Source organism: Peromyscus leucopus, chromosome 2 (assembly GCF_004664715.2).
Source record: "Peromyscus leucopus breed LL Stock chromosome 2, UCI_PerLeu_2.1, whole genome shotgun sequence".
Classification (NCBI taxonomy): Eukaryota; Metazoa; Chordata; class Mammalia; order Rodentia; family Cricetidae; genus Peromyscus; species Peromyscus leucopus.
Window position 1 is genome coordinate 60,536,823 of NC_051064.1, and position 12,470 is coordinate 60,549,292.

The 12,470-nt window shown below is 50.6% G+C and overlaps 1 protein-coding gene across 2 annotated transcripts in view; it reads right to left on the minus strand.

Moving 5' to 3' along the window:
- Znf618 (zinc finger protein 618) overlaps positions 1 to 12,470 on the minus strand; it is a 175,352-nt gene that overhangs the window by 73,520 nt on the left and 89,362 nt on the right. For both annotated transcript variants that reach the window (XM_037202603.1, XM_037202602.1), the window contains exon 2: positions 10,056 to 10,099. In XM_037202603.1, coding sequence (XP_037058498.1) covers positions 10,056 to 10,099 — 44 coding nt within the window. The remainder of the gene's footprint in view (positions 1 to 10,055; positions 10,100 to 12,470) is intronic.

Genomic DNA, 12,470 nt, shown 5'->3' on the forward strand with positions numbered 1-12,470 from the left:
AGACAGGTCCCAAGTGACCCTAGGTACCTGAGCCAGACAATGTTGTTCTTAGGCATAATTTCTATACCAGTCCACCGAAAATACTAACATAGGAAGTTCTACGTAGTCCCAGTAAATAGAGACATCAACTCGCTGGACTTGAACCCTGAGGCTGACTCCCTTCGACTGATTTTGCAAAGCTTTCTGCCTTCTGAGATGGGGGGGCGGGGGTGGGTGTCTCACTATGCTGCCCAGGCCAGTCTCACATTCCTGAGCTCAACTGCTCCTTGAGTCTCCACCTTCTGAGTGCCTGGGACCATCAGCCCGGTGATACCACGTCAGGCTTCTGGGATTCAGTTTCTCAACCTGAGACGTAGCACGCCCACACAGGGGTGAACCCTGTGTGCTCAGGTGTGTGTCTCTCACTATATGATGGGAAGCAGTGTGTTTGCCCGCACCCCTAGAGTCAGCCTAGTTCTTCCAAAGGTGCCATTTGCCATGGTGCTCATCCACTGAAAGCAGCACTAATTGTTGCGGCATGCAAACAGTGCCTTGCTTACTCCCTCCAGAGCAAAATTTCACTCTGCCTCAAGCTCCATTTAACTACTGTCTCCAGAACGTACCGACGCTGGCATCGGAAATAAACCGAAACACACACTGCATGCCTGCAGGGGTCATAGGACCCTGCTGCAGAGGCTGACCTCAGATCAAGTCCGCCGTTCCCCACCAAGCTGCCCTCCCACTGATGACCTCAGTCAGACTGTTTCCTGTGGGTCATCACTGACCCTGCCTTGGCAACGCTTCCGTCTATAGTCTATAGAGCTGCTGGTCTCCCCTGCATCCCCGGAACTGCTTTTCTGAGGCCCCATGAAATCTGGGTTGTTAAATGCGGCTGTCCCGCCCCAGTCTCCATGCAAGGTACTTTCTGTCTTCAGCCGCTGATTCTCCCCTTCCCCACACTTGGCACTGAACTCACCCGAGGGCCTACCACCTTCTGGCTACTCTTGTGTATTGTGTGGAATCCTCATCTCATCCTTGTAAGAGTTGCTGTGGTCATGGTGTCTCTTCACAGCAATTAGAAACCCTAACTAAGACACCAGGGCAAACACTCCTGAGTGAGGCTTAGGCCCTGGAATCTGCAGGCTTCCTCCATTCTAATGCATCCTGCTCCAAGCCCTCACCTGCACCTATGATTTCCATGCAACTCTGAGAGACATCCAGAGGCCACAGCTCCACTCACTGTGCTTGTCTTCTGTGCCTGGGCCCTGGTGGGGAGCAGCCAAGGTCTGCTGAGAGAACAATACAAACAGAAAATGACTAGACATCAGCACATCAGTGCACAGGGCAGAGGTGAAGCTGGCTGTGATGCTGCGGTGATGCTGTGGTGATAAGAATGGTACCCACAGTGTGGGGAGGAAGGGGATCTCTGTGACGTAGTGTCCAGCTGTGGCACTGGATGCCGGACAGCTGCTCCCACTATCCTGTATGGCACCTTACAAGGCAGGCAGTTCCTGCATTACAGACGAGGAGGCAGGGACAGGAATAATGACAATGTGACTTCTGGAGGGTCTCTGAGCTTCCTCATCACAGAAAGATGATCCTGCCAGGGTCTGCCTGACTCCAAAGCTGAGGCTTTTGACTATTTGGACAGGTTTAGTTTTCACTTCTCAAAAGAAGAGAGACTGGGAAAACACCTGCCGATGAATAAACAGATGTGGGACGAGCGCCAGGAACTCCAAGAAATAGGGAGTACCCATACAGGACAGAGACAGTGAAGAGTGGAGGGGTCCTCTCCTCCCCAGAGAAAGCTACCTGGGCTTGGTGCACACTGTCAACCTCTAATTCTCCATGATGCTGCTCAGGTAGTTGCTTGCGACAATGTGTCCTTTGGACATACAGCCGAATGACAGACTTCGGACTGAGAGACCGGGAGGGCGCCAAAGGACTCTGGAGTGAGACCTCAGGCTGGAGAGACGGGACCAGCCCGGGGCCTGTACTTACTATTCTGCCCAAGTTTCCAATCCTTGCTCCATTATCTGCCCCTCAATAACCCTCCAAATTGTCTGTGCTTCCATTCCTGTCATGTATCACTGATATATTTTAATAAATAGTCAAGAAGAAAAGATTAAATTAATAGATTGAAACTATTAACCTATTAAACAACTCTTAACATTCTAGAAACTCAAAATAACCTACAATACATAAATACATCATTACTTTGAGATAATTCTTAGGCACTTAATTTTCTTCAATGCACGGTGTCAGTCAGCCACAACACTGACTAATATTGCCGCTCAGAGAGACAACGTTAAGATTTAAATATTAAGAGAAAATTCCCTAGTTAATTGAAAACTAAAGCAGGAAAAAGAAATAGTCTCAGGCAACCCCATCAAATCTCGAATGCCAAGATTCAGCTAGTAGGGTGTTCTGCTTAAGACCCGGGAGCTCACTTCATGGGCACGGGGACACATCCCATTGGAGGCTGACCCAGACCTGGCCATTACAAGGGATTAGCATTAGTAGCATTTTAAATCAACACATGGCTTGGCTTTGCCAACGGGCCTGGCAGCACTGTAATTCTGAACTGTCTCAAAGGTGCCCTGTTCCCTGCTCTCACACATAATGACACTGCTGCCCCAGCCACTAACACCCACACAACAGCCTCTGAATAGGCAGAATAGGGAGTTGATGAGGGGGTCTGTGCCCAAGATCCTACACAGCCCTGCTTCAGGACACACGGGCTCATACAGACAGATCCCAGAGGGCAGGAGGCCCCATGGGCAGTCTTCCTGCAGGTCTCAGAACCAGAATCAACATTCTGACTACTGACCTTATTTCCAGACAAGCCTATGGCTTAATAACTCCCCTTCCTCTCTCTCCCTGCCCCTCACGTCTTCCTAGGATTGACAGAGGGAGAAGCTCCTCACAGGACGGCCGCTCCTCCTCCTTTTGGTCCCATGCTAGTAGATGCTCTGTAGTCCTTCCCTCCGATGGTTTCCCCTCAATCCCCCGCCAGACCTTAAGACGAGTGGGTGATACACAGCGTCTCTCGTACCTAGCCGTCTCTGAGTACGGAGTTCTCCAGGGAACAATGAGCTCAAGTTGACAGACCCACAACAGACTCTGTCCTGCTGTGACCCTCACAGGGGCCCTGAGGCTGAGAAACTGGATGTAGAGTTAGCTAGCACTGGATTACTGCTTACCGCCCCTCTCTTTATGTGCCTTCAGGGATGCTAATGCCAACACTCAAACAGTTCAGAAGGTTAAAGGTCAGCCAAGCATGAGGCACCCTGTATGCTACCACATACAGCTGGCTCTCTGTCTCCTTGGGCTCCATGTCCACATTCCAAGTGCTAGATTGTCTGGGTGTATGTGTGTGTGTGTTGGGCGAGGACAGAGATGTATCCTTGTCATAACTCCCTAAGCTATGCGGTCTAGCAACCCATCACAGGACAGTTACACTGTACCAGTTATGACTAACCCAGAGGAAATCCAAAACATATGGAAGGACATGCAGAGATGACAGGCAAATATAACCCATTTTCAGATGGGCCCTGAGCATCATAGGACTCAGTATCCTTGGGGTCCTGGACCTCCCTTATCCCACACAGACATCTGTCCATATCAGGGACCCAACAAGTAGCTATTTTCTCTAGTTCCTACAAAGGAGACAAAATGTGATGTTTGCTCGGACTATGGAAAGGATGGCCACCCTTTCAGCCCATCGGTCAAGAATGCTTTCTACATGAAGGGAACCGGGGAATTTTCAGCCCCAACGAAAACAAAAGGAGTGGTGGGCGTGGCTGCTGTCCAGCCAGCAGCAAAGATGAGGCAGAGACTGTGAGAAACAGACAGGAGGGAACCAGGAGGCAGCTATGGAGTAGGGCGACCTTCTTTACCAGCATGCTTTGACTGGTGTGTGAGCGAGTTTCAGCTGAGTGAGGGTGCTTCCTCCCCCATCAGCAGAGGCAGCTTCTCAGGAAGAACCCCCTCTGCTCATAGAACACACACAGCAGGATGCAGAGCAGAGAGAGCCAAGCGAAAGTCCCAGGAGACCCTGCTCAGTTCTCTGTGTAAGGTCACCCCAAACTCAAATGCTCTTTGGTGACGACGACCTGTGGATCCCAATACATGTGAGCGAGGCTGTGCATTCATTTCTCTGGCTGTCTCCGTCGGGCAGCAAGAGTTGCATGTGAACGTTCCAGAATCTTCTCTACTTAGTCTAGGTTTAGCAGTAACTGATTAAGCAAAAACTGAACTCTGCCTACTAGAAAAGCAACCAGTCCCTTGGAGCAAGGGCACAGACCTTACAGTCAACCGTCAGGCTAAGAGGGTCCAGGACCCACACTTTGCCTAGAGTCTGGCAGAGGGAGAAGGGCCATTTCTGGACATCAAATCCAAGCTCTGTCACTTGGGAGCATAAGCCTGGAGCCAGAGGAAGAAGCTTCCTGACTAAAGCAAGCCAATTCTCAAAGAGTCTCTTCCATCTACACTGTATCATTCACTAGAGCTAGGTGACAGTTACTAATGAAAAGTCAGTGCTGCTGGGCGGTGGTGGTGCACGCCTTTAATCCCAGCACTCGGGAGGCAGAGCCAGGTGGATCTCTGTGAGTTCGAGCCAGCCTGGGCTACAGAGTGAGTTCCAGGAAAGGCGCAAGCTACACAGAGAAACCCTGTCTTGAAAAACCAAACCAAAACAACAACAACAAAACAAAAGTCAGTGCTAATGAAACCGTCTGGGACAACCTTTATTTTACTGCTGAAAACCAGAATGCTAAGCAAGAATTACTCTCTAAAGAATGCAGCTCACACATGAGGTCATGATTACACAGTCTACTGGTAAAAGGCCTTGACATTAAGGGTAAGACTCAGTTAAGCACAAAGCTATTCAACTGTACGAGTGACCTTGGGCATCTTCAACTGGATCTGAAGGAGGACATCAGGCACCGCTTTAGAAGGTGTTCCGAGGAGCAAAGAAAGCACGTGCGATGTCAAGGCATGGTGACCAGATCCCAAGGTCCCTCAACAACCAAGCTCCATCCTCACCCTCTCCCCTACACCCTGCCAGCATGGTGACAAGAAAAGTGGATGACGCCTGACCACCTGCTATGGCTGGGCGTCGTGCAGAGGGCAGCCACATTACCAGCACACTGAGGTGTGAAACTGACACAACCTTCACCGTCCAGATGAGGTAACCAAAATGTGCCAAAACGCAGGTCGGGTAACAACCAGTAAGTGGCAACACCAGGATCCGAACCCAGGCAGACTTTGTGTGAGCTGCCTGGTTCTCAGCATGGCTAGAGGGAAGGCAGAGATATACAACCAACCAACCAACCAACCAACCAACCAAGCGGGGAGTGCCAAGGTTGAGAAAAGAGGTGCCATGTGGATATGAGTGCCCAGTCTGGGGCTGTCCCAGGACCAAGCAGGAGGCTGTGCATTTCAGATATAGGCTTCTCCCAGTCAGTGTCCTCCAGCTCAAAACGCAACAGTCCATCATGTGCTCAAAACACAACAGGCCATCGCGTGCTTACCTCTATGCCTACCTTCTACAGCCCTGTGGGTCTGAACCCTCAGCAGTATCTCCTCTAACATCTTGCCCCCCACTCCTGTCCTCTTAAAGGCATGATGACCCTTTTCAAATCAAATACAGCGTCATCTCTGTTCAAAATCCCTAGTGCCTCCTGATGGCGAGCACAGTAAGTGCCAAAGTCACAGTGCCCTCTTGGATGCTGCTCCAGTGCAAAGGACATGCCCCAGCCCCAGGGCCTGGCACCTGTAGTTCTCTCTTGGAACACACTTCCCTCAGAGAACCGCTAGGTTTGGCCTCTTTCATGTCCTTGTTTCCGAGTCCCCTCCCCAGTGGTGCCTTTAGTGACTAAGCACCCAAGCTGAAGAGACAACAGCCTCTGACAGTCTCCCTGCCACCCTCCCCGCTCTTTCTGCCGAGGCACTCATTAGATCCCACAAGCAGGCACTTTACATATTTGCCCCACCAGAACCCCGACTCCTCGAGGGCAGGGCCTGCAGTCTGTTGTGCCCAGTGCAGTATCATCAGAATTTAGGCATTAAGTAGTATCTTATGGAATGAAGGAGTGAATGAATGAGACCCGGCTTTCCCATCTTCAGGATCTGTGCACACCTGCCATATGCAAGGAGGCATGAGTGGCTGACCCTCTCTTATCTCTGGCTGTCTGGAGGGTTTTACTAGGTCATTAGGCTCTTTCCACAGGCCAAATGGGCACAGTTCTCCAAGACAGCAAGCCTAGAGCCATCTGTACCTGCTTCATCATAAAGCCTGCATTTCCTCTAGAACGTTCCAGGTACCGTCCCCGGCCCCTTGGGACAAGCAGCATTTGGCTGCTGCGCTGTTACGTGGGTAGCAACCTGCACATTCGATCAGCATCACCCAAGCCCTGGATCACTGGGCTTGTAAGAGCAGCCTGGCCTGGGTGACAGGGAAGTACTGTGAACTACATTTGTCTGCTCCTTAATACTAGGAACCCCGCCTCTCCTCTGTCCCCCTCAATTTAACTCTAATTCCTTAGCAGGCCATGCTGTTGGTTTTGGGGGTTAGCCAGAGGCCCTCAGGGGGGAAAATAACAAAATTGTGTGTTCTAGGCCAAAGAGAGGGCACAGGGGTAAAAGGGCGCTTGGTGCGGTAAGAGGACGCCCTAACAGGCAGGGAGCACAGGCCTCCAGAGGGCGCTGTCCACCCTTCAAGGTCATTTCTGCCCACGGCTTTCTAGTCTCAGTCTTGACTTTGGTGTGGGGAAGCGGTGGGGGGGGGGGGGGCTTGAAACCTTTATTTTTCCATCTGAAACTGGCTGAGTAAGCTCTGATGTGCCAGTGTCCACCACACCCGGCCTGGCCAGGGTCACACTCTCTAGAGGCCTAAGTTCCCCTGACACTTTAACATGTCAGCCACTCCTGGGGCCACCGAGCCACTCACCAGCCACACTGTGTGGTCATGTAGAGCAGAAGTTCCCAACCTGCGGGTCGGCCGTGACCCCTTGGGAGTCAAGTGACCCTTTCACAGGGGTCACCTAAGACATCAGAAAACACGGATATTCACATTATAGTTCATAACAGTAGCGAAATTACAGTTACGAAGTAGCAATGAAAATAATTTTATGGTTGGGGGGTCACCACAGTGTGAGGAACTGTATTTAAAGGTCGCAGCAGTAGGAAGGCTGAGAACCACTGCTCTAGAGTCTATTGTGAGTTCCAGTCAAGGAATCACACAAACTTACCCAGGAACCCTTACCTTTCCTTTTCTATTGCCTTCCTTTTTATTTTGAAATAGAATCTCCCTAAGTTATTCAGGCTAATCTTGAACTCATTCTGCAACCCAGGTAGACTTTGAACTCATAAACTATCTGTCCCTCAATCTTCCAAGTAGTCAGTCTACACCACCAGGCCAACAGCAACCCCCTCCTCCCGGACCCCTAGCTCACTAGTGAACTCCTAACTGAGCCCCTTTACCTGGAGAAGCAGGAGAGCAGAGTGGGCAAAGACATCAGAGACGTCAGACTGGCAGGCAGCCTGGCCCCCCTGCCTCTTTCCAGCTGAGCATCCTTAGGCACATCAATCCCTCTACCTCCGCTGCCTCAGCGGACACTCAGAATAATACAAATGTGTCCCTCGCAGGGGGTTCAGTCCCTAAATCTAAGTGGTGGAGAGCCCTGGCTGGTCAGGAAAAGGTATCACACCTAACCCTCCTTCTGTCCTTCCCTGGGTAGGAGTCAATAATCAGTCTCTGGACTCTGCCATTGACCACGGTCACGAGACTGTAGTCAATGCACAGCCACAACTACATACTAGCGCTATGGGGAAACCCATCTATGTGCTCTGGCTACAATGACCCAGATACGTGCTCTGGAGTAGGACAGGCCAATGTATAGATGACAAACACCAGTACCTCATCCCTATCGGAGTCACAGTGTGGATGGAGCTCCATTTCTCTGCCTGGCTGTGGATGCAACACTTCGAACAGTGCCTGGCACACAGAAGCCACACAAGCCGGCTGGATCAGTTACGACTTGACCCATCCAAGCACCCAGTACACAGCCCAAGGCACACTCCAGCAGGTGCAAGGCCGACGAGGAAGAGGGTGGGAGCAGCTGGCTATGCCCCCACTTGAGTGCAGGAGAGGGGAAGGCACCATCTCTGACAAGTTCCAGGTCTGGCACGGTCACTCACTTTCCTGATGACCCTGAGCAGGAGAGTTCCTTGCCGGAGCCTCAGTGTCCCCACATGTACATCGAGAGGGTAGACTATACACATTCCCAGGCCCCTTCCACTCCTGAACTTATAGAAGCCACTCCCTTGGAGGCCACAGACCCCCACACACAAAGTCCACCACCAGGCTCCAGGAAAAGCTGCACCCAGAGCGCTATAAGCTTTACCTCCAATATCACCAACCATGTTCACAGGCCTGGCCTGACCCACCAATCTGAGCGCTTCAGTTGTCCACTTGACACCACCCAGAATCACCTGAGAAGAGAGTCTCTCCAATGAGGAAGTGTCTACATTGGATTAGCCTATGGAGATAAATAGATCTGTGGGGGACTGTCTTAACTGTGTGGTAATAACCATCCCACTGTGGGTGGCACCATTCCCTGAGCAAGAGGTCCCGGAGCGTACAAAAGTGAGAAATCAAGCTGAGCACCAATAAGCAAGTGAGTGAGCACGCATGCACACTTTCACACACACACACACACACACACACACACACACACACACACACACACACTTGACTAGCCATGACGGACTAGCTGTGTCAGGATACTGCGCCACTGGCTTCCCCACAATCAACTGCATCCCGGTTTTTAAGCTAAAGTAAACCTACTCTCCTCTAAGCTGTTTCTGTCAAAAAATATTTTATCACAGAAACATAAATTAAAAACAAAAAAAAACCACTCTCCTCCATTCCAGCCTACACACACTCCTCCTGTATCACCCCCACTTAACCGTCTCCTGCACTGCATAAAATATGGACCTGACCCTATGAGGTCACATGTGCTGAAGGGACCTCCCTCCGGGTGTCATGACGAACCCCCCCCACCCGCTGAAACAAAGCTGAACACCTTGCCCTTCAGCTCAACGGACACACTTCCCAAGGATTTCCAAAGGGTGTTCCAAGGAACACGTAAGTGAGGGAGGTCAATCTCCATAAAGGGTTCCATAGTTCATTAGGTTTAAGAAACATGATTATTATCATCCCCCCCCCCTTTCCTTCCCCACTCGAACAAGTCAATAACCACATTTTAGTCTAAAATGTCCCACAGCAAAAAAAAAAAAAAAAAAAGAAAGAAAAAACAACAACAACAACAAAAAAAAAACCCTTTGTTTATTCCAGAGTTCTCCCAGTAAATGTGGCCACAGAAAGAGCCTTCTTCAGACCTCCCACAAAAAAATTCATCAACTTGAAAGAACCGGTGTTTAGGGAATCCATGAGGCACTCCAATATGACCTTCCAGTCTCGCAGGCGACCCCTGACTCTCTGTGCCAGGGAGCCATCTCTCTCCTCAGGCCTCAAGCAAAGGTCACATGGTCACTCAGGCTTTCCCCACGGCACAGCAGCAGCAGCACTCAGGCTAAACTTGCCAAGTGCCAACTGGGCAACGCAGGTCTCATGGCCATGTCTCTTTGTCTTCCTCCCTCGTCTGGCAATACTAACCCAGCTCTCCTCTGGCCGTCTCCTCCCATCTCCTGCCAACTTCAAGGGTGAGGATGGACCCCTCGGCCAGCCCATGGACGGCCCACTGCCTTGCTTTGGAGTGATGGGTTCAGAACGAAAACCCAGTCCCAAGTACGTGGGCCCAGGAATGCCATATTAAGCTGGGCTGGTACCCTAAAGTTGCCACTTATCTGCTGAGCTCCCCGCTTGGGCTCACGCCAACTTTCGCAGCCACTCACTAAGTTCTCCAGTGAGTCATGTCACAGATGCCCGCAGAGGGCACATGGGAAATACTGCCCACCAGCTCAGATCCTTGAGGGTGTACAGATGCTTCTCATGCTCCCAGTGGCCAAGACCAGGGACAGGAAGGGGCGTGGCATGGTGAGGGATGTACCTGCTAACCGTGCTTTTCCTTCTGGCTGCACTGGCTCCGTCAGCCTGCAAAAGAAACCCAGAACACCTCCATCAGCCAAGGCAGAAGACATAGATTCTAGCCACCACTACTACCCTGCGCGGCGCTCACAGAACACTCGCCTTCAGGTGGATAGTCGGGCCACAGACTGCTGCTCCATCCCTCCAGGGACGAAGGACTGGAGTCCTCAGTTGGCAGGAGCGAGTCTGGACACCTGCCCACCCCCATCTGCTTGGCCCTTTAAATCCAGGAGAGGACCCACTGCCAACACAGGCCCCTACTGCCAACACAAAGCCAGTAACCGCACACCCTGGGGACCCAGTGAGAAGTAAGTAACTAGTTAAATCTGAGATTGAATTGCTCTGCTTTTATTTTCTGCTGGGATTTCCAATAAAACAGTAGCTGCAGATTTATTCCTACCAACCGGAGGGGAAAAATCCCATTATGTTAAAATATTCTGTCCCCCCACCCTATGAGCAGAGGAATGCAAGAGAGGGGGCCAGCTCTTAATCTTTTTATTTGGGGGCGAGGGGGGTGGGGAGATAAAACTGACCAAATGAAATTTCCACAAATCAGAAAATCCTGGTTCGGATGGAGAGACCATGGCCCTGGGAGCTGCTTCCAGTCTTATGAGGCCTGACTGACAATGGCCTGGGGTCATGACTCTTAGTCCAGGGATCAGGAAGGCTCTGGCACAGAGACCAAAGGAGGCTACAGGAAGGTGAACAGTGCCAAGATCCTCCTCCATCACTGGCTGTGGGCAATGCCCTTTCTTGGCTATCTGAAATTACCTGCAGCCACAGTAATTCTAGAACATGTCCACAGCTCAAGAGTATGTGCCCACTATCCAGAATCTGAGAGAGACCCACTGCATGCCCCCACATTTCCCCACACTCCTGGCAGGGTCTGTGGCACCCTGGTAACTTAGCACCCTGCTATTTCCATGACAAAAACACACACAGCCACCCTGCATGGATTCCTGAGTGACAACCACATGATAAAACCCCCCCACCCCTGGTTAAGTTCTACTGCCTAAAGGTCACGGTCTTTTTGTTTCCAAGCTTTCTACCTTTTAGAGCTGTGGACGAAGGGCTGAGGATCCAAAGTAAAAACTACAGCTGTCTTTTGATGTGTGCTTACAGTTAAAAAACTGGCGAAACTATGAGGCTGGGTTTGACTCGAACAGATCATCGATATTAAAAAAAAAAAAAGTTTCATCCCCAAAGGCCATGTTTTCAGTTTCTCTTAAAAACAAGCCAAACCCAAACACCAGGTTATTCGGGAGTGACATTCAGTCCTACAGGGTAACAGGCAAGCCGTGGTGACATTTCTGCTTCTTCGGTCCTCATTCCTTCCTCGTCTCAGAGCCAACACCTGCTTGGTCCCTGTGACAGGCCCCCCTTGTCTACTTCTCAGTGAGTGCCAGTGTGGGGCATGGATGCCTACTCCCCTGTAATGCTCACTGTGCGTCCCCACTCAGAGGCTCAAGGACTTTCTTTATACAAAGTCTCACAGCTCTGAGTACAGACCAAAAAGCTACCTCTCTCAGCCCTAGAATCCTTTGTCCTCTGCCAATGTTTGAGAAGAGCGAAGTGACCCCATGGAGCTCCCAATCGCCACACGCGGACAATGGGAAAGATGGAGACAGAAAAGGTGCCACGCGCATGTATGGTCTGGAAAGAATGACAACCTGTGACATCAGAAGAAACAGGTGGGAAAGGCCTGTCATTTCACGGAAGCAAAGGAATGGGATCAGCTACGGCCGCTTCCATATGTCCTGCATTCCTCAGCTTGATGCAAGGCTGCTTTTGTGTTCAGGCAGGTCCAAAGCAGGAGATGTTTGATCCGCAGAGTTTTCAGAAACTGTGCAATCCCAAATAATCTGTTACCTTTCAGACTGAACTCAGGGTGTGGATTTGTAACATTTCATATACACTTTTAATGTTGTCTTTTCCCTCACAATTTGTAAAAGGTTTATTATTTCTGTTTATGTGCGTGTGTGCATGTGTCGGCACGGGTTTATGTGCACACATCTATACAGGTACCCATGAAGGTCAGAAGGTGTAAGGTCCCCTGGAGCTGGAGTTATAGATAGTTGTGAGCTGCACTATATGGGTGCTGGGAACCAAACTCTGGTCCTCTACAAGAGCAGCAAGTGCTCTTAAATGCTGAGCCATCTCTCCAGGCCTTCCCATCACAATTTTCTGCCAGGTTGGCTAGGTCCCACACAGTGAATGTGCAGCAAAGGGGGATGGATGCTCTGTTGGGGGCACACTTGGCAGTCTTCACCTGCTTCTCTGTCATTGACTCTTGGCTTCATATAGCTGGAGGTCACTTAAGACGAAATGTTCCCAATTATTCAAACTCTTGTTGAAATAGGTTCTTTTGCAGAGAACG